The sequence below is a fragment of the Crinia signifera genome, chromosome 6 (assembly GCF_055691185.1).
Source record: "Crinia signifera chromosome 6, ASM5569118v1, whole genome shotgun sequence".
Lineage (NCBI taxonomy): Eukaryota > Metazoa > Chordata > Amphibia > Anura > Myobatrachidae > Crinia > Crinia signifera.
In genome coordinates this window covers 256,579,852-256,603,172 of record NC_139222.1, presented here as the reverse complement: position 1 = coordinate 256,603,172, position 23,321 = coordinate 256,579,852, and the positions used below count along the sequence as shown (strand labels likewise).

At 46.3% G+C, this 23,321-nt stretch overlaps 1 protein-coding gene across 1 annotated transcript in view; it reads left to right on the top strand.

The window, feature by feature from the left end:
• LOC146009766 (alpha-2-macroglobulin-like protein 1) overlaps window positions 1-23,321 on the top strand; it is a 119,823-nt gene that overhangs the window by 85,646 nt on the left and 10,856 nt on the right. The window contains exons 29-34 of the mRNA XM_083150226.1: window positions 2,275-2,437; window positions 4,855-5,036; window positions 12,875-13,090; window positions 14,482-14,606; window positions 15,235-15,325; window positions 16,014-16,082. Coding sequence (XP_083006352.1) covers window positions 2,275-2,437; window positions 4,855-5,036; window positions 12,875-13,090; window positions 14,482-14,606; window positions 15,235-15,325; window positions 16,014-16,082 — 846 coding nt within the window. The remainder of the gene's footprint in view (window positions 1-2,274; window positions 2,438-4,854; window positions 5,037-12,874; window positions 13,091-14,481; window positions 14,607-15,234; window positions 15,326-16,013; window positions 16,083-23,321) is intronic.

Sequence of the window (23,321 nt, the reverse complement as noted above, 5' to 3'; positions counted from 1 at the left end):
CAAGCAGATTCTGCTGATTAAAATATGTGACATGTCTATATTCTGTTAGCGAATGCGTCTGTATCTGCGTAAAAAATGCTGCATTACTGTATTTTGCTGAAATATAGGCATGCTGCATATCCTTTTAATCAGCAGAAGCTGCTTGTGCATCCTATTCGCATCACTTTACAAATAAGTACATTTTGAATGAAAAAAGTAACATGCAAAGACCCTCAGTGCTACCAAGCTACTCTATGGCATGATGCAATTTGAAGTTTGAGTTTAACACATAGGAAGTCTGGATGTATGTGGACACATCTGTATCTACCTCTTGTTATATTACACAAGCAGTCACATAGATATAGGCCCTGATTCCAAAGCAGTTACAGCAGCTTCCAATATGACTACAGCAAGCTACTTAGCTCTATATGCTAATGCGAGGACCCACCTGTGTATGTTGATGATCCATGCAACTACATGTGGATGCCTACATCCCAGAAATGCCAATTTCATGGACAGGTCATTATCCATCTATGCTCATCGAACCCCCGCCGCCGAATCCCCTCGGCAACATGTGAGGGGATGTACCTGAACACATTCCTTCACATGCAGCCTAAGCGGAGAGAAATGACTTCTCTCCCCTTCGGAAATAAAAGTCAGTCTAAACTGACTTTTACAGCTGGAGCCCCTGCCATCCTTGGCCGGGGCTTCCCAGATGCTCCCAGCTGGCGAGCGCCGGCGGCAGGGGCTACACTGAACTAGGATGCGCGTGCATCTCACATGCATCTCAGTCTCTTGGCGGGGATGCTGCGTGTCCCTGCCCGTCTCCGCTTCAGGGAGACGGGCAGGGTTAGGGGGGCGCTCGGGGTGGCAAGGGGTACCTTTACCGATGGGCGGCGGGGGAGGTGATGGGGACCGGAGGCAGGATCGGTTGCCAGGGGCGCACACGCCCCCTGGTGGGGCTCGAGTGATGGCAGGGCTGGCGTTAGAAACGCCAGCCCAGCAAAGATGAAGCCAGCCCCATCTGTATTTCAGCCGGAGTCCGCCGAAGAGGGGGTGGATGCTGATTTCATGTGATGTGAGCCATCTGCCCCCAGCAGGCATCAGCCCGCCTGCGTTCCCAGAGGAAAGCCTGGTCCTATTTACGTCCTCGTTCGCCCACAGCCCTCCTTCCCCGCAACGAACGAGTGTGTAACTCGACAATGCCGTTCATGCCGGGGTTTGCACATGTGCAGAAATGCTACAAACAATCCTGAATCGGCCCCACAGTGTGTTGCTTCCTTCATCCGGGCCCCCTCCTCTCTGCCAGCAGCATCACTGTAGAGTCTGGGCACTCGAAGGTTTATGGGTTTATTTACTAAGATGGGAGTTTTATTGAAGATGCCCATAGCAACCAATCAAAATAAAAAGATATTAGAATAGAATCTGATTGGTTGCCCATAACAACATCCCATCTTCAATAGAACTTCCATGTTAGTAAATAAACACCTCAGACTCTGAAGCGCATGTGCAGAACTCTGGAAAAGAGCAGCCATTTTTTTATTTAATTTCCACAGTGCTCCTGCTATCACCATGGGACTCCAGAGGGGTAAGTATTAAAACATGGCTGCAGCGTGTGCCGTGTGGGGCCCCCTGGGCTCATGGGTCCATATGCATCACACACACTGCACCCATTATAATTATGCCACTAATGCATCAATCTAGTATATTTTGATGCTTCTGATTGTAAAATGTTTAAACATTTGGGAAATTGTGCTGGAATGGAAATTTCTGCCCTAACATTTATGCTTCTGTTATTGTAGAAAATCTGTTTCCATACCTCCCAACTGTCCCGATTTTCGCAGGACAGTCCCATTTTTGGAGGGACTGTCCTATGTACCATCCGGGGCCGGCAGTGTCTATTGGAAGACGCAGAGGGACTAGAGGCATGGCCAGCAGCTCACATGACCTCCACAGCAGGGGAAACTGAGCACTGCAAGCATAGGCATATGTCCCGCTGCGGCTGCTGCCAATGCAAAAATTGGGGCAGATGTATTAAGCCTTAACAAGAGATAAATGCAAGTGTGATAAGGAGAGATAAACGTCCAGCCATTCAGCTCCTTACTGACTTTTTTTCAAACACAGCCTGTAACATGGCAGTTAGCAGGTGATTGGCTGGATGTTTATCTCTCCTTATCACCCTTGTATTTATCTTTTGTTAAAGCTTAATACATCTGCCCCATTGGAAGATACAGTATGTGTTTTTATTACTTCTCTCTTCCCATTTAATCCCTCATGAAAATGTTCTCTGTTTAGGGAAGCATTGTGGAGAAAGCATTGAAGTGTTTGAGAAATGCAGCACCCATCGTTACATCTCCCTATACCCAGGCTATTCTGGCCTATGCGTTCTCTCTGTCAGGAGATGGTGAACTAAGGCTGGAGGCACTAAAGGGTTTGGAGAAGACTGCTGTACAGAAAGGTGAGGAGTTTCAGAGTATACATATTGTTTATACAGTAACATACATCCCAAAATGTGTCTTCCCTAAAGAGGGACAATCGCGTGCGAGCCGGAAAAGGTGGCGTGGCCTATCGAAAAGAGGGGGGGGGGGGGACTTGCAGGGATGCCGTGTCTGCAGGCCATGCTTTTCATTGGCTCTGGCTGAGTTTGCTCAGATTAAGGGAGGAGAGTCAGAGAGGCTGCAGAACAGAATTAGAGAACCAGAACCAGTTTAAATCAGAATACAGCTCCATCTCGTCATGGCAGCTCCAGTGAGACTCTGCTAGCGTCGGGCATCTTTTTTTTTGTCAAAAATGTTTCTGTTCTAAGTATAGATACAGTATGTCCCTTTTCCGATGTTGCGGCGTGCATATGCTATGCACTCCTACTACGCATTGGATTGAATGGAGCCAGCAGGCGCAACACAGTCCTGCTATACACAGCAATCCTGGACACTTCTGTGTGTGAATTAGACTCTAGGAGTAAATTTACTAAGCTTTTCAAAATGAAAACAGGTGAAGATGCACAAAGCAACCAATCAGATTGTCTATCATTTCTCAAATGATAGCCTGAATCTGATTGGTTGCTAGAATTTGTAGAAGCTTTAGTAAATTTACCCCTCAGAATCTGTATACAAATGGCTACAGATGTGTCTTTTAATATCTTCGAATCACAGGCAGAATGATGCTGCAGACTGTATCCTAGTGAGAGTGTGAATGCGCACACAGACACACACACACACACACACACACACACACACATTCGATGCTGCATGAACCAACAGAGGTGGTGGAGGTTGCAGTAGCTCCTTGAGTGGTGGGTTTTTCTAGGGCAGGACAAACCAACCAGGGCAGGTTTGTTCTGCCCAGAAATACTCAGCGCTGAAGGGGCTTCTGCTGCTATTTTCAGTCTTCCGCAGCAGTTCCGCTGGAACTCGGGGAAGTTTGTGGCCGATCTTGGGCATCCTGAACTTCCCCAAGTGGCAATACAGTGGATCGATGGTGGGGGTGAGGGAAGAGAGGGGCTCCTGAGGGGTTTATGGTATAGCGGGTCGACCAGGTGTAGATCGACCATGTTATGATCAACCACCCTTATTCGACCACGGTGAGTTAGATAGCTAAAGAAAGTCAGCGGCCGCTAGAGCTGCAGTAACGTTAGTTAGATGCCAGCGGGTGATTGGCGGGACCATGGTCGACAGGAGTTTTCCAGGATTTTTTGGTGCCGAATGTCACCCAAAAAAATATGTGCACAGTATCTGCTCGCCATGCTTCGGGCACAGTGCCGCTCTACGCTTGGCACACTTCTCGATTCTCACTCTGGGGGAAATTTACTAAAGGAAATTTGTAAAAAAAATAGGTGTATTTGTATCCAGAAATACACTTATTTTTGACATTTACTATCCCGAAAATACGGCAATTCGTAGTCATATTGATGTGCTATCAGTACGACTACGAATTGCCGTATTTTCGGGATAGTAAATGTCAAAAATAAGTGTATTTCTGGATACAAATACACCTATTTTTTACAAAATTCCTTTAGTAATTTTCCCCCACTATGTCTACTTGGATAGTAAAGTATGATCCAAGTGGACCTGCACCAAAAAAATCCTGAAAAACGCCTGTAGACCATGTGAGCGTCAACCATGGTCGCGCCAATTACCCACTGGTGTCTAACTAGCATTACTGCTGCTCTAGCGGCTGATTACTATTTTTACCCATCTAACAGCGGGTCGACTCACGGTGGTTGAACATAGCATAGTCAATCTACACCTGGTCGACCAGGTGTCCTAATACCGGCTTAGGGGTTGGTGATGCACTTCTGGAGGCACCGCTGGTGCACCCCTACTTTCCAGTGGCATGCCCTGAAATTTTCTGGGAGAGCCCGTGCCGGCAGCACAGCTCAGCCCATAAAATTTCCGAGTACATAACCAAAGTGGTTAAACTAGGATTTTGTCACCTGCGACAAGGTAGTACCACCTCCCTACACCCCACGCCCATTCCTGCATGCACGTACTGGTATCACATCCAGCACAAGGGACATGCAACCTCCTATCTCTCACCCCCAAAGTTGCTGTTCTGCAGTAGCGATGCATCAGCTACCCAATAAGGAACAGGATCTAATAGAGGGGGTGTTTGGTAGTTAAGCTTCCTCTACCCGTAGCCTTGAGTGGTATGCATGCTCCCCAAAACCCATAGGATAATACCGGGGAGGCTGCTGACTGCAGCGAGAATACAAGAGGACACATCTGTATGATGCAGCGTCCATGGATTTATTTTGTGGCAAGTCCCGTTATGCTTTATATACAGACTCAGTTGCATACACACAGATATACTGTAATTATCCAATGGTGTTTTGAAGGTCTTGTATTATTATTATTTTTATTGTAAATCTCAAAATAGATGGATTTAAATACTGGCCAAGAAGCACATACAATGAAGAAGGCATTGAGGCCACGTCCTATGTTATTCTGGCTTTGCTTTCTAATAAAGTAGTAACCCAGAAGGATCTTGGAGACAGCGCAAATATTGTTCGTTGGCTTTTGACAAGACAAACACCATGGGGAGGATTCGGCTCCTCGCAGGTAACACTTCCTGTTTATATTAAATGGCAAATCTATCTTCAAGTGTAGGATCCTATAGTGTTCCACCTCATCCGTCTCCCATAATGTTATACAGCTTTCAAATACCTCATCTCACTTACCTATGAGCTCAACATAGAGCTCCTACGCTAAACAAATATTACACATCTACGTGAACTCCAATTCGGTATTGTAAAGTGTCCGCACTCAGGGGTAGCGGAGTGGGGCACTTGGCCTGCAGCATGGCGATCAGTGCAGTACACTAACTGGGGGTCCATGTGGTCAGGTATTGATATTGACAAGAAAACAACATAAAATACTCAAGTCAAGCTTTTCATGTGTCAACCTTTTCCATATTGACATTTTTCTTGTGTACACCTTTTCCCGGTGTTGACCTTGTGCATGTCGATCTTATGGGGTTTATCTATTGACTTTATACCTAGACATTGTCTTTATGCTACAGTATCTCATACCCATGCAATTTCCGAAAGAGAACATCACATAAAGTACCCATCTCCTGTGAGTAGATTAAAATTTTGGAAACCTCATATTTTTTCACATACTTTATGCCCCCAATCCATTTTATCCCATACAGAATTGCCTCCAATTCACATTAAGTCATGCAAAAGAGCCTCCAATTCACATCATACCATATAGAAGTGCCTTCGATTCGCATTATACCATACAGAAGTGCCTCCATTTTACATTATGCCATGAAGGATTACCTCCAAATCACATTATCCCATCCAAAATTGCCTCCATTTCACATTAGGCCATACAGAAAGTCCCTTTTATATTTCACATTATGCCATAAAGAAGTGACTGTATTTGACATCATGCTATACAGAAGTGACTGTATTTCACATCATGCCATACAGAATTGCCTCCAATTAACATTATGCCATGCAGAAAGTGCCTCCATTTCACATGATGTCATGCAGAAAGTACCTCAAATTCAAATTATACCACATAGAAGTGCCTCCATTTCACATTATGCCATACAGAAAGTGCCTTTAATGACATTATGCCATACAGAAGTGCCTGTGTTTCACATCATGCCATACAGACAGTGCCTTCATTTCTCATTATGCTATACAGAAAGTGCCTTTTATTATTCACATTATGCCATACAGAATTGCCTCCAATTTAACATTATGCCATGCAGAATGTGCCTCCATTTCACACTATGCCATGCAGAAAGTGCCTCCATTTCACATTATGCCATACAGAAAGTGCCTCCATTTCCCATTTTGCAATGCAGAAAGTGCCTTAATTTCACATAATGCCATGCAGAAGAGCATCCAACTCACATTATGCCATACAGAAGTTCCTTCAATTCACATTATACCATACAGCAGTGCACCCATTTCACATTATGCCATGCAGAAAGTGCCTCCATTTCACATTTTGCCATGCAGAAGTGTCTCTCACATTATTCCATACAAAAGTGCCTCCATTTCATAATTTAATGTTGTAGAGGTGAATGGTTTCAAATTAATTGAGTGGCAGGATTCTTATAGTTATTGAATGAGCACAGCCTCTAAGGCTGGATACACAGTCTTCTACGCTGCCGGCCACACATAAATGGTGGGGCCTGCAGCTGCTAGATCCAAATGCAGCATTCTGCCATAAGACAGGATGGCACGATGACCGAATTTCAAGAACATTGTATGTATTCACACAGCACTGTGTTCTACTTGAAATGTGATTGGGGCACTGGCCGGATCCTGTTCTGTGGGACCCGTTAAAATGCTAAAGTGTGGCTCCAGCCTAAGCAGAGCAGCGATTGATAGTTCGGTCTCCCAACTGCCCACCCCACACACACACATACACACACACACAGGACATGCTGCCCACAGGAGAGACAGCCCAAAAAAAAGTGTGTGTGTGTGGGGGGGGAGGGGGGGGGGGGACTGTCCCGTGGGATATGCCCACATTTTAAAACTGATCACGTCACATTTTAAAAAATACACAGGTGGCCTGAAAATTATGAACTGTATGGGGTCCTGATGACTAAGTTTTTATAGGCTGTATCAAATATTTTTAGGTACTTCCTCATCCTTGTGTCCACCGCTTACACTACGGAACTTACGTAGCGCATGGCGAGCCGGGAGGGTTACTTTCGGGGTCCATGCCACCCTCCTGTGTCCACGCCACCATCTATTACCTTTAGTAAAAGTAAACAATCGCAATACACGTAACGGCTAACATAACTGGCGTAAGCAGTGGTCGCATAGATAAGGAAGTACCTATATTTAAAATAGTATATATAATAGGCCATGTACTTATAGCTCAATATTGGAAAAGAGTAGATCTTCCTCGACTATCCAACATTAAAGCTGCTGTGAACCGCAGCTATGAAAGGAAAATTATAGGATATAAATATTCCCAAACCTCAAATTATTCTCCTTTGACCAAATGGCTCTTTGTCAGTTTATTATACCTCCACTATTTCTTCTCGGAATGCTTTACACTAAAAGGATCACAATAGTTTTCCTCTAAGCCCTTAATCTTTATAAATCTCACCTCCCAAAAATTGACTTGGTCCTCACATTCTTTTTTGTCTTCTGAGGTCCTATAAATTCAGAACATAAAAACCTTTGCATACTGTACTTCTCTAATTTCCGACTATATATTTATTGTCAGACTGACTTTCTTCAGTCTGCATTTGGCATCTTTTCCCAATACTCTCTTCTTTTCCTTATGTCATTGGTTCCCAAACTGTGTGCTGTGGCACCCTGGGGTGCCTTGGGGGACTTGCAGGGGTGCCCTGAGTTGGCGGTCCTGGACCAAAGTATTTTATGTCCATTATAATAGTAAAATTGTGGACAAACAGAAGGGAATCCTGTCCATTACCACATTACTGATCCTAAGGATTATTTAACTTAATATTTGTTTCTGACTTTCTCAATGAGAAACCTTTAGCCTAAGGGTGCCGCGGAAATATTTCTGATGCTTTGGGGTACCATGATTAAAAATATTTGGGAACCCCTGCCTTATGTCAAGATTTTATCTATATTATGACTAAAGATCCATTGTTTATGTGCGATTGTTTCTATACTCATTTGAAATGTCTTGGATGATCTGTAATGTAAAATATATTTAACATAAATATCTCAGTTGAAAGAAATACATTTACTATAAATGACATACTGTAAGTAGTCAGTAAAAGGTTACATATCCCGTAATATATAAATAATCATAGATAATAGAATCTGTAGGAGACAGAACTGCACTTTAGAAGAACACCCTGCTATTCTCCCACCTCATGATAAGGTGCCTACCTCTTATTCCTAGCAGCTACTCTCTGGTACAGTGTGTGAGGTTATCAGATTCACTGTAAATCTGTAATTACTATATTTTATTAGGTGTAGTAATTAATGTACTATTTTAGTCCGTCGGTACCCTCTTATTCTCCATAGATGTTTCTATCCCCCAAATCTGTGTGTATTTCCAGATCAGATCGCTCTTGCCCTAATATGGTCTGCCAGGAAATACCCAGGAAATAAGTCACCAAAAGGTTATGTCCAATTACCATACTTTTGTTCCTGCTATCACAGGAGGGTGGAAGCTGAGGGACAATCTTCACAGGGGGTGATCAGCCCATAATGTAATCAGCCGATTATTGTTCCTGCTGTTTACATGAGGGGGATAGCTGAAGGACAATCACCACAGGGGGTGATCAAATTCCCCTACTATCAACAGGAAGGTTGTCCACAGGGGGTGACCACCACATAATGTAATCAGACTGTGTTTTGTATCTTGTGTTGACTCTGCTATGCATATCTTGGCCACTTCCAGACTTTCTGGAACCGACCCCAGCAGGGGGCAGAAGCAGATGGGCAGCAGCAGTACCTGGGAGGGGGGATAAACCTGACTTGAATCCACCAATAGGGATTGAGTGCAAGCCCACTGATGGTATGGAGAAGCGTGGGAAATTGGAAGTTTTTAAAATGACTGGCACACAAGCCAGGAGGAGAATTTGATGGACTGTCCTGGACTAAGAGGTTATGCTCTGTCTAGGTATCGTGTGGACTTATCTGCTATCACTGCTGGGTGGAAGAGTGATAGTTTTGTGCTTTGGAACGGCTGCTACAAGGACTGCCATTGGACTGCTACCCGATAACGTTTATATGCTACCATTTGAATCTTTTTCCTGTCTTCATCTACTTTCGTGTGCTGTGATAAAAATAAACCATATTTTGGTTTCATCTGCTCGGTGTCTGAGTGATTGAGGAACTCGTACCCTCACATTTGGCGGCAGCGACAGTGGGATCATTCAGACACCAACCATCGAGCACAGAAAGCGCAGAGAACAGAGGATCAGACCATATGTAAGGAAACGGATAATGCAATAAGGTGATGTTCAGCAAGTGAGCAGGTGTCAGTCCTGTGAAAGGGAAAATGTTTCCAAGGAAAGAAAATCGATGCCTCAAGACCCCTGTAGCAGAGGAGCTCAGGGATGGAGGTTCTTCAGTGTATCGGCAGGCTGGGAAGCCGAATCTGTTATTTATTGTCAGTAAAATGCAGTATATCTGGAAGTACTGGGAAGAAGCTCAGCAGATGATCAGCGGGTGGAGAGTATCCAGCATTCAGGACAAGTTGTGTTACCTGGGGGATGCATTCCTGCACTGTAAAGGTGAGGCCACTTCTTGGAATCTGCTGGGGGAGCCAGAGTTTGTAGAATTTACAGAAGAAGTGATTGCTACAGTTACCCAGATGCTCCAAAGAGGACAATATTCTGAGGCTGAAGGACAAGTCCAGAATAAATTGATGCCCCAGATAGAACCAGAGGAAAGGTCTAGAAGGGGGCTACTGCAATCTGGGCAGACAACCGAGGGGTCTGCCACAGAATTAATTGTTACCGCAAGAGAAGGGTCATTGTCAGGGGGGCCCCTAACTGCCCTTGAAGAAATGAGTGTGGAGGAGCTGATAGCAGAATGTCAGCTGCGAGGTATACCCATCCAATCCTGCACTCGCGGGGAAATCCTTCAGCAGATCCTTCACGATCAGGGAGATCCTACTAATGCATTTGCTGATTATCGGGCATGTATCCTCCATTTCGGTGCACAGTTGAGTGTGTGGGAACAATTGCAGTGTCTGGAGGAGTGCTTCGTGGTGGCAGAGGAAGAGGCGATTGATCGGGGGCTCCTGGATACCCCAGCATGGCAAGATCAGTGTCGCAGGGGGCGTGATGAAAGGCACCGTTTGCAACTGCTTCTCCCCCATCCTAGGGAGGAAGCTGCTCCGTGTTCTATACAGGGGGAGGTTATCCCCAAAGTGAAGGAGGTTATTCAGGAGGAGCTGCACTACAGCTTCCCTTTTGCTGAGATGGAAGATGAAGAGCTATTATCCTGCTGCCAGGGGATCTATGAGGACTGCGTCCAAGAAGAGATCGCCGTGGTTAGAGGAGTGTTCGACAACATCCAGGCCACAAGCATACCAGTCGCAGATGATGTCGTGCTTCAGGCTGCCCAGCATACTCAGCTGGGGAAGGAGGCTATCGCGGAGAAGGAGGTGTGCGCAGAAGTAGCTGCAGGTGAGCATCTGGCTTTTAAGGGGACAGAGCTGACACAGCCTGTCCTGCAGCCACCAGCGGAATTGTTTGTGATGGAGGGTCCCTCCTCAGCCCTGGACATTGAGACCAAATGCTGGACTGAAATTTGCCATGCCCCTAGTTTGGGTTTGGGGGAGGAAGGACAGGACGGGGTGGTGGAAGTGCCAGGGCCAGAGCCCCTATATTGGCCTGCTGTTTGGCCCCTGTTCCTTGGGCAAGAGGGGGAGGTGGAAAGTGGTCCCTGCCCCATTGTGCCCGAGGCAAAAGTATTAGTAGGTTACAATGTTGCAGAGGGGGGGTACCCAGAATCCGAAGAAGAGGAATCGCTACATCCCTTGTTAGTTCCAATGTATGACTTAGACTGTAATCATGCCCTTGCTGGTTCTGCAAACCAGCCGCCTTTTACAAGATGGGTTTGGTATGATGTCACCCTGTGGGACTCAGGTGGTATATCCAAACCCCAGATTCTCGGCTCTGCATCCCGCTATTCCAGGTTGTTATTGGTTCCTGAACAGCTTGGTACCGGGACTACAATAGTAGGGGAAGGAATGTGAGGTTATCAGATTCACTGTAAATCTGTAATTACTATATTTTATTAGGTGTAGTAATTAATGTACTATTTTAGTCCGTCGGTACCCTCTTATTCTCCATAGATGTTTCTATCCCCCAAATCTGTGTGTATTTCCAGATCAGATCGCTCTTGCCCTAATATGGTCTGCCAGGAAATACCCAGGAAATAAGTCACCAAAAGGTTATGTCCAATTACCATACTTTTGTTCCTGCTATCACAGGAGGGTGGAAGCTGAGGGACAATCTTCACAGGGGGTGATCAGCCCATAATGTAATCAGCCGATTATTGTTCCTGCTGTTTACATGAGGGGGATAGCTGAAGGACAATCACCACAGGGGGTGATCAAATTCCCCTACTATCAACAGGAAGGTTGTCCACAGGGGGTGACCACCACATAATGTAATCAGACTGTGTTTTGTATCTTGTGTTGACTCTGCTATGCATATCTTGGCCACTTCCAGACTTTCTGGAACCGACCCCAGCAGGGGGCAGAAGCAGATGGGCAGCAGCAGTACCTGGGAGGGGGGATAAACCTGACTTGAATCCACCAATAGGGATTGAGTGCAAGCCCACTGATGGTATGGAGAAGCGTGGGAAATTGGAAGTTTTTAAAATGACTGGCACACAAGCCAGGAGGAGAATTTGATGGACTGTCCTGGACTAAGAGGTTATGCTCTGTCTAGGTATCGTGTGGACTTATATGCTATCACTGCGGTGTGGGATAAGTGATAGTTTGCCCTGTGGAACTGATCTGGGACTGTGACTATACAAGGACTGTCTGTTTGGGCCTGCTACCTGAATATCTTTCTACTCTGCAATTTACCTTTGCCACTGTTTATTGTCTATTTGTGCGTGCTGTGGAAAATAAACCATTCTTCTGGTTTCATCTGCTCGGTGTCTGAGTGATTGAGGAACTCGTACCCTCACACAGTGCACTAATTGAGGTCTCAGATTCACACACACAGATACTGTACCAAACTTATACCCCTTTTACACCAAAATCTCGGATCCGACCCCGGAATTAGAACACGGTTCTAAGCCAGGTTGGATCTGGGGATTTGGTCCGTTAAACTGCGGTGTCGACCCGCAGTGAAAACAGGCGTGGTGCTTGGAGAGGACATCATCTCCAAGCACCAGGACCACTTATTGCCGCACTGTGCCCCGGACCGTCGAGTTAGGGGCAAGCCCAGCACCAAGGTAAGCTTCTGGGCTGCCCCCAGCCTCCGTGCACCCCCCAGCCCCCGTCCATGAGGTGAATGGATGCCGCACACTTGCATCCATTCACCACCTTCCTGCCTCCGCTGCTGTCTGCACTGTACATCAAACAGCAGCAGATGCTGTGTGCGCCCCCCGCTCAACCTCCATGTTGACCGCTGGACGCTTCGGTCCGGAGTTTGGGCTTTCCCCCATTGCTGTAAATGGGAGCCGGGTCGGATGACCCGGCATACCCGTTTACACTGCCTGCTACCCAGGTCCTGCCCATGTTCTAACCTGGTCAGTACCTGGGTAGAAGTACCATGTAAAGGGACACGGGTTAACCCCTTTTACACCACCACTGACTCAGGTCCACAAGGGAAAAAACATGGGTTTTTGCGTCGGTGTAAAAGGGGTATAAATAAAAAATGATCCAGCATTAGAAGAACAAAGTCACATTACTTGTCAGTGGAGCCGATATTTTATCTCTGAAATATGTAATTCAAATCTGTTTTATAGGAGACCACAGTAGCTCTACAAGCTCTGGGTAAATATGCCAAGGCCATGCACAATAAGAAGGGACAATCAACGGTGATAGTTGAGTCCAAGTCAGGATTTCGTGAAGAGATACGTGTGAATAAAAGCAACAGCCTTCTTGTACAAACAGTAGACCTGCCACAATTCCCTGGGGAATATACAGTGTCTGTCACAGGAAACGGCTATGTCTATATTCAGGTGAGTACGATTGGGTTTTTTAAAACTGTGCTTTCTCTTTCTACAGAGATTTGTTTTAAATATTTTTTAAAGATAGTGAGCATCAAGTCAGTGGTGGGACCTGTGGTTGGTGAGCCCAGGGGCAAAAAATAGAATTTGGGCCTCCCGTCTCCACCCCAACTCAAGTTCACAATATGCAACACGGCAGAAGATAACAGGGAGAGGCAGTGGGTGACAGGAAGAGCCAGGGGGAGGCAGTGGGTGACAGGCAGAGGGTGACAGGGGCAGCAGTGGGCCCCTTAGTCCTCAAGGGCCCCCAGTGCACTGCACCTGCTGCATCAATGGTAGTTCCGCCTCTGCATTAAGTACTTATTTCTTTTATGCATTACAAATGGAGGAGAAACAGAAAAACATGTTCATACTGTAGTGTGGATAGAATGGTGAGAAATTGGTTAGCACTGCTGCCTGACTGTGCTGTGACAATGGATTTTGTAGATCAAAAGACTCTATGGGCGGGATGTATTAATATACATCGCCGCCCCTCGCCTCCCAGCCGCCGCGATGCTACCGCACACTCTATGTACTAAGATATGCGGCTAGCATCGGGGTGCGGTGACGGAGACCCCCTCAATACCTGTAATGTGGTGTGCGGGGGTCTCCGTCACATCCCGGCGGCTGTCAGTGTCCCCGGCGTCTCCTCCTCCCCCCTGCATCCAGATGTCCTCCCGGCTGTGACACCTACTGTGAGAGGAGGAGATTGATGGAGGACGGGAGATGGGGTCGCGCGGACGGCGGGCAGCGGGCGGCTATAGAAGCCCATAGGCTTCTATAGGGTATCGCCACCCACAGGTGGCGATACCCTGCCCAGAGGAGACGGGGCGGACGGTTAATGGTACATAGGAAAATGTGGTAAAACCCCTGTTTTAAAGCATTTTCCCTTTAGTACATCCCGCCCTGAGTTTGTATAATCTCCATACATTTGTGTAGATTTCCTCCAAAAAAAAGTCTTAACTGTAGGTTAAATGACATCTGACAAATGTAAACTCTAGTGTGCCTTAGGAAACTTAGAATGTAAGCACCACTGGGCGCAAGCAATGAATACTCACATGTACAACTATAGGTCCTTACATACAATATTGGTGGTGACGCGAAAAATGGAACTGATTTAAATTTGTGGGGGATGAGAGGTGCCCCCTTGGGAGCAGGAGCCCAGAGGCAGATGACTCCATTGCCTCCCAGAGTGACGTCTCTGGCCTAAACATCCAAACAATTGACAAACCAGTCTTCATCTCCATGGCGACTCTTCTTACTCCGCAGTCTGATGTTTAAAATAAATCGAATAATGTTGTCACATTATGTTTTACGAACTAGTTTAATAGAGTGTTCCTAACCCCATATTCCTCTGTCTGCAGACACACCTGCATTACAGCAGTCTTCCTATCAAATCCGATACCAACTTTGTCCTTAATGTGAGCACAGTGCCAGCCATCTGCACCAACAAGAAACAAACATATTTTGAGGTCGTGGTGGATGTCAGGTAAGAATAACGTTATAAAGCCTTATTGATTCCCACCCTTAGCCATGGCCAAATATAAAACAGTAATTACTGAGAAACTTCTTAGATCTGTTATTTTTAGAATAATGCCCAATATGCCACCAAAAGGCATATTTTTAATCCATACACACCTGAAGCATGAGATTGCTTCTTCCTAGATTAGTGCCCCTCCCCCACAAGATGCAAGATGTAGTGAATAAGACCAGCAAGCAGCCTCTGCTGATTAAATTGTATGTGGCATGCTTATATTCAGTGTGTGACTGCAGCCCTTTTATTTAGGAGCTCCGTCAAGGGCGTATCTACCATAGGTGCATGGAGTGCAGCTGCTATGGGGCCCACATCTGAAAGGGGCCCCCCTACCCTTACAAAGTAACATGTACATTATCCACAATCGACGGGTACATAGGGGCCCATATAGACTTTTGCTATAGGTTGTACAAATATCTAGTTACGCCACTGAGCCTCGTGGCCAATCTGGGAGAGTAGCAATTATGGACAAGTAGCTGAATCACCTGTGTCCATGATGTTCTATGTAGATTGCCCAGGTTTGGCTGTTTTTACCTCCATGAATTTAGAACTCACTCATTTTAATCTTCCCTTTTTATTGTAGATACTCAGGAAGACGTACTGAGACCAACATGGTGGTGATTACGGTGGAGTTTCTATCTGGATATCACTGTGACAAGACAACTATAAATAGGGTAAGGCTAAATCAGTTAATTAATTACCTCCCAAATTTCGTAATGAACCCTCAGATTTGGAAGCCAGCTGCTTGCATTTTGCTGACAGTATTGTACAATAAGTCCATGCAAATAAACAGGGCTTACTGTACATCCAATATAGTAAAAGGCTAGTGGCTCCTCATCTCTATGGGGGGAATTCAAGTGTTTTGCACACCTATGCCCATTGAATGGCACCAGGCAGAGCATGCGCGAGTGTCTCCTGCACGTGCACATCATACTGTCGGAGGACGGTGGCTGGTGGGGGACAGCGCATGACGATTCTATCGCAGGAACCGATCTAAAGTGAGCGGCTCAATCTGTAAAAGTCAGTTTTTACTGACTTTTAATTCTGGAGGGGAAAGAGGCCACCAAATGATTTCTGTCCCCTCGGCTGCATGTTACTGAGGGGATGTGGTTGGCGGAGGCGTTCGTCAGGAGGCAGCGGAAGAAGCTTGCGGAATATATGCTGCCTATCGAGTTGGTCTGAACAAGGCCCATTATGATGCCATTCAGATTGCACAATATGACTTACAAAGCCACACAGAGAACAATGAAAATGCAATGGGTGTGGCCTACGCTACAGGACCACCATGGGTAGCGGTGGATCAGTTTGATATCTTCCATACAGCAGAGAGAAGTCATAACTGTTACACTTTCTTTTCTGCAGTTGAAGAACAATCACAAAATAGATAGAACAGAAGTCTCAGCAGATAAAGTCAACATTTACTTGACCAAGGTAAGGGATGTACCGTTTATTTAAAACATGGCTGGATGTATGGCTGGATGTATTGTACCATATCAGACATTGATTTCTGAGTCCTATACATAATTCACATAAATCAGCGGTGTTTTTTTTTTTAAGGAGCGCTCTAAAAAAAACCTGCCCTGTGGGGAGCGCTCCCTAAAGAAAACCCCCACCACTGAAGGGGTTAATGTTGCTGATCGTTTTCCATTTCGATTTGATATCTGATCTATTCACATTCAGGTTCTGTCTATGCATTGTATACAGTAAGGTTAATGAAATACTGATTATCCTTCAAGATGATCACTTATATATCCTTATGAAATAAAGGTGCTACTGTCAGAATAATTAGAGTTACATTTGCATTGAAAATAAGAATGATAAAGAGATTAACTAGCCAGCTATAAGTGTGCTTAAAAGACAATGCAAGCCGTAAGAGATAAATACAAACACACATATGAATAAAGCTCCTTTGGTAATTATGGCAGGAACCTCACACAGGGCCGGTGCTAGGGTGTTTGGCGCCCCCCTGTACACTATAAATGTGCGCCCTCCCATACATTTCAATGGAACAGTGTGCGGAAAGAGGCGTGGTTTCACAAAGAAGGTGTGTGGCTACACATTTCAAATAATGCTTCAATCTTATTCACATTACATCGCAAATAGTGCCCTTGATTCATATTGCACCACATAGTAGTGCCATAGTAGTGTCAATAATTCACGTAACACTACACAGTAGTGCCCCTTACACCTAATTTCCACAGTAGTAGTGGTGCCTATACCAGTTCTGTAAGCAGATATTTTAGTGCCCTGTGCCAGAATGGGAATTGCTGCCCCCTATATGCAAACCCCCCCCCCCCCCCGGAAAAGTGTGCGCTGATGGCGTGCCAAAAATGTAGGGGTGTGGCTTTATGGGGAATGGGAGTGGTCACATAATAGTACCAATATCACCATTATGCCCCTTACATACCACACACTGTAATGCCCATTACATATGCGGCTGCCACACACCATAACCTGTACACAATATGCCACACACCATAATTCCCATATCACATTATGCCACAAATGATGCGCCCAGTACTCCACATGTACTCATAGGTGCCGATTCTGTGGGTGCTCAAGGGCTTGAGCACCCACGGAAATTCCTGAGCCCCCACTGGTGGCCGCGCCCCCCCAGTCCCGCTGGCTGATGCAGCACTGCTGTATTTTTAATTGATTAAACAGATTATACCTGCAGCGGCTTCCCTAGGCTACTACAGGGCACTTCCGCCCTGTGCAGTCCACGCCCCTCGCACTATTACGCGTCCTACGTGACCGCTGACGATGATGTGCCTTCGCCGACGCCAACCTCCTCCTCCCCTCGCTGCATCCTCTCCTCCGCGCGCAGCGTCCGTGACGTGTCTGTCACACAGCGCGCCTTGCCCTGACACCTTCTGCAGCCTCTCCGAGTCGCCGAGAAAGTCTGGAGTAGAGATGGGCAAAGCGGATCATTAAGCTGAGCCGGGATCCGCGGATCTGTCAGTGAAAAGATACAGATCTTTTAGGCAGGTCCTCAGCTCACTTTGAAAAAAAAAACCATCAATGGCGTCTGCACCGATGGCCATCCCTGGCAGCAGCAGCTAATCTTTCTATCACTTGTAGTCACAGCACTGTACTCAGTCTACAGAGGTAGTACATCTCAACTGCCACAGGTGGCAGCACTGAGATCAGGAAATGCATTGTAAAGTGAAACGGATCACCTTTTTGGGATCGATGGCTCATTCGTCCTTAAATGGGATCAGTTCAAAAGATCCGGTTCGTTCGCGAATGGCCCATCTCTAGTCTGGAGGGAGTCCAGTCTGAAGGCGGCATCGGCACCGCACCAGTGCACCAGCTTACCCAGTCCCCTGGCCGGCTCTCTGCGGCATTCACTGCCCAGGACAGTGCAGCCCGGTCCCAGTCCCAGTCCATTGGGCGGCAAGTATTGATACAACCTTTATTTCCTTTTTTTGCTGTAACAGATTCAAAGAGTTACCCCCCCCCCCCCCTAAGCCATATAATATCTATATAATCTGTATTAATCACTGCACAAGTATAAATATATAGTATCTGCAGCCAGGGTTGGAACAGGGCTCTATGCTGCCCCCTAAACCTATGATTTATTGACTATGGAGTGGGACTGCTGGTTCTATCAGGCCGAGCACTGCTCTGGAGCATCACTTGGATGCTCAGAGAAGCTGTGCAGTGTTGGCAATATCTGTGATGTGATGTGGTATATTAGACTCCTCCCATCACTCTGTACCTCCACAATGCTGCCATGTGTGTGCTGGCTACACATGTGATGTGATGGGCAATGGTGTATTACACTCCTCCCATCACTCTATGCCTCCACAGTGCTGCCATGTATGTGCTGTCTGCTGGCTACACATGTGATGTGATGGGCAATGGTGTATTACACTCCTCCCATCACTCTGTGCCTCCACAATGCTGCCATGTATGTGCTGTCTGCTGGCTACACATGCGATGTGAAGACCTTCTGCAGTAACTTACTGTAATTCATACTTGCCTGCTTTTGAAAACTAGTTTCATTGAGAGTATAGTTGGTAGTAGAATTTTATACAGCGCTCCACTGAGGGGGCTTGTCATGCGCCACTCAAAGGGTGTGTCTAGTTCCATATATGGGGAGATTGTGAAAAGAGATTGTGAACGTGGCACCTAGAAGCATGGGTGTGTACTGCTACATCTGAGAGGAATCTTTTAAAATGTCTTATATCCAACTGTAGATGAGCCCCCCAAGCATAATATTTGTTAGCTGTGTAGGTCTATGTATTGATTTATTGACTGTATTTTAATGCGGACACACTTGCATGCTTTCTTGGCGCATGTAACTTGTTTAGTTTGTCAATAGCCTCGATGTAGCCTATACGATTTATTTGAATATTGGAGACAACTGTGCTGCATAATGTAAATTGGTATTATTTTGTGACCACGCCCCTTCCCAAGAAGCCACTCCCCTATAGTTTTGGCTTGAGCACCCACCAGCAAAAACATAAATCGGCACCTACAGTATGCATGTACTTATATACTATATGTCCGCAGTCGTAGCAACTCTTACACACATAGACAGGCAGGGGGCGTTCCTTAGAAATGCTGGGCGGACCCCAGGGAACGCTACCTGTTGGAGGCGAGCAGATGATGAGGCGGGCGGATGATGTCACATGAGAATAAATTAGTCCTGGGCTACCATTCGGCTGCGTGTAGAGGTCTGAATTACACCCAATGTCTACAGCTACCCACAGTTCTAGTGCATATACATTTGGAGCGCCTCTCAGCCAGCGCAGGGAATCGCTAGATTTCCATAGCTGGCGCAGGCTGACAGAGAGGCACTCCATCTGACGGGGACACAAGAGCATCTCACGCATGTGCGACCCCATCAGCACATGTACGGCGGCTGAGAGGGGGGAGCCTGCAGGGGCTGTGGGGAGATGCTGGGGACCGGCGACGGACGGCTCCCAAGGACCACGCAATGCTAGTACTGTATCCATGAGAGAAAGGGAGCAGTGTGTAATAAAACAGACCAGCACGTGGAGTCTCTGTTCTCTGCTTAACCCCTTCCCGACAATTGACGTACATTTACGTCATGGTCGGGAAGTACTTCCCGACACATGGCGTAAATGTACGTCATGGCATTTAACTGTCACCGCGTCTATAGACGCGGTGACAGTTTCAACATGTCTGCTGTCCCTGACAGCAGACATGTCCGTGCATGCCCAGGGGGGGCTGCGATGCCGCCCCCCCGTCGGCGATCGCTGTGATTGGCTGTTCAGTGTGAACAGCCAATTACAGCGTTTTCTGTGTCACCGGCGAATAACGTTCGCCGGTGACACGCGATCGGAGGTGATTGGTGCTGTAAAGTACAGCACCAATCACCGCGGGGTGTAAGGGTGACACTGGTGTCACCCCACCTCACCCCGCCCGCCCCCAAAGGCCGTGATTGGTCCGTCGGACCGACGGACCAATCACAGCCATGGAGGGGGGTTTAAACTAACGGTGACTGCACTGCAGACGCCATTCCGGTCTGGAATTGCGTGCAGTGCGGTCACCGTGCCTAGCTGCCGCGATATACTGACCAGAACCTTGCAAAATACTTACCTGATCCTTGCAAATATCTTGCCTGCTTCATCACTGCTTGTAGTGTGCTGGATGCTTCCTGGATCCTGTTACTTGTGACTTCCTGTGAACTTGTGCTGCTGCAGTGTAATAGCGTTAGTTAGATAGAGAGAGATAGAGAGAGATAGTGTCAGAGAGTGCTATATTTTGTGCTGCTGCAGTGTGATATAGTTATAGAGAGAGAGATAGAGAGAGATAGAGAGAGATAGAGAGAGATAGAGAGAGAGAGATAGAGAGGCCTAGTGACAGAGAGTGCTATATTTTGTGCTGCTGCAGTGTGATAGTTATAGATAGAGAGATAGAGAGAGATAGAGAGAGAGAGATAGAGATAGTGACAGATTGTGCTATATATTTTTTATATAACTGACTGCTGCCCCCCCTTTTGTGCTGATCAGTATAAATTAACTCAGGGTTGCCGACTTTGTTAGTCTCCTCTCCGGGAGAAGCCCGGAGAGGAGTTTCCCAGCAGCCGTTCAGGGGGCGGGGCTTAAGCGTGACATCACTAAGCCCCGCCCCAGTATACAAAACCAGTAAAATTTACTTATCCCCATGGAGGGGGCGGGGCTAAATGACGCGATTGTGTCATTTTAGCTCCGCCCCCTCCTCTGAGACCCGAGGATTGCGGCATTTTAATGCCGCGATCCGGGGGACAGCGGGGGTGCCCCCTTAATCCGGGAGGGTTGCCCACCCTTCCGGGAGCCGGGAGGGGGGACCCGATTTTCGGGAGACTCCCGGAAATTCCGGGAGGGTCGGCAACCCTGAATTAACTGATCAGCAACTTTTTGGGGGCGCAGGTTTTTTTTTATATATATATATATATATACCTGTCGCTGCTGCTGCTGCAGTGTCATAGAGTGTTAGATAGTGAGAGATAGAGAGATAGAGAGAGATAGCGACAGAGAGTGATAGAGAGTGCTAAATTTTGTGTCTGCTGCCCCCGCCTTTTGTGCTGATCACTATATCTGAGGTGATCAGCAACTTTTTGGGGGTGCAGAGGTTTTTTTTTTTTTATATATACCTGCCAGTTGCACTGTCAGTTGCACCAAAGGTTGTGCACCTGCTGCCCCTCACTGGTAATCAGTGTCGCATCACTGATCACCTTTTTTTTTTTTGTGTGTGCTGTGGGGTCTTTTTTTAATTTTTTTTTTACACACACTGTGATTTTGTGGGTGTCCTGTGGCCGCTGTGCGCTGATCAGTGACGTACATCACTGATCATCTTTTTCGGCACAGGGTTGATCTATTTTTTTTTTTTTTGATCAAATTCCTGTTGCCTTTGAGCGCTGTTCAGTGACGGACGTTACTGACCAACATCTGTGCTCAATTTTTGGCGCAGGACCTTTTTTTTTTTTTTAACCCCTTCAATTTTTTTTTTAACCCCTTCAATTTTTTTTTTAACCCCTTCAATTTTTTTTTTTTTTTTAACCCCTTCAATTTTTTTTTTTTGTATAAAGTATTTTTTTTTTCTGCACACTACATACACACTACACACTACATACCCCCCGGGTTGAAATAAAGTTTGTACCCCCCCCTACACTATACACGTGTTGAAACATTTCACTACCAGTAACACAAAAATAAAAATGGCATCCCAAATGTCATCCCAAATGTCATCCCAGTCATCCAGAAGAATGTATTCAGCGGAGGAGGCATATGCCATGCTTGCTTCTGACTCTGACACAGCCAGTGATGCAAGCGGGGAATTTGAAGGATTCGCCTTAAGCTCCTCTTCCTCCTTTGGTGATGAGGGACCCCCTCAAAGATGCCCCCGTAGAGCAGCTGAGACCCCCCCCCCAATAATTGATCTCGTATGGACCCCACCACCAGACAATTTTGAGCCCCAGGTTCCTGAGTTTTTGGCCATGCCAGGAATCCAATTTGATTCCACAGGTCTCAGAGAAATTGACTTTTTCAAATTATTTTTCTCTGATGATTTTATAAATTTAATGGTGGACCAAACTAATTTATATGCCCAGCAGTTTATTGCTCAAAACCCCACGTCATCATTTGCTAGGTGGACCCCTGTAGATGCAGTAGAGATGATGACGTTTTGGGGTCTGGTGTTTCATATGGGCATAGTAAAAAAGCCAGAAATTAGGCAATATTGGAGTACAGATGTTCTGTACAGCACCCCATTTTACCGTATGGCCATGCCCCGGGCTCGATTTGAGACGATCCTTAAATTTTTGCATTACAACGATAATGCACAGTGCCCACCCAGAGATGATCCCACCTTTGACCGGCTATTCAAAGTCAGGCCGGTCATTGATCATTTCAGTGCCAAATTTGAAGACATGTACATCCCAGATAAATTCATTTGCATAGACGAGTCCCTTATACATTTTAAAGGAAGGGTTAAATTCCGCCAGTACCTTCCCAGTAAGAGGGCAAGGTATGGCATAAAAATGTATAAGCTGTGTGAAAGCACCTCAGGGTACACTCACAGGTTTAGGGTATATGAAGGGAAGGATTCAAGAATTGAACCGCCAGAATGCCCCCCCTCCCTCGTAGGTGTTAGTGGAAAAATTGTCTGGGATTTAGTGCACCCCTTCCTGGATAAAGGTTATCACCTCTATGTGGATAACTTTTACACCAGCATCCCCCTGTTTAAGGCCCTTGGTTCAAGAGGTACAGCAGCTTGCGGTACTGTGCGCAAGAACCAAAGAGGCCTCCCAAAAACGCACATTGCCCAAGTAATGAGAAGGGGTGAAAGCAGGGGAATATGCAACGAAAATATGTTGTTGGTCAAATATAAGGACAAGAGGGATGTCCTTATACTGACAACAATTCACGGAGACAGTACCACCTCCGTCCCTGTACGAGGTACCAGTACCCACACCTCAAAACCTAATTGTATCCTGGATTACAATAGGTACATGGGCGGAGTGGATCTTTCAGATCAGGTACTGAAGCCGTACAGTGCCCTGCGGAAAACAAAAATCTGGTACAAGAAGCTGGCCGTGTATATCATCCAGATGGCACTGTATAACGCTTACGTGCTATTCCGTTCTACCGGCCAGAGGGGGACATTTATGCACTTTCAAGAGGAAGTCATAAAGGGCCTAATATTTGGGAACCAGCA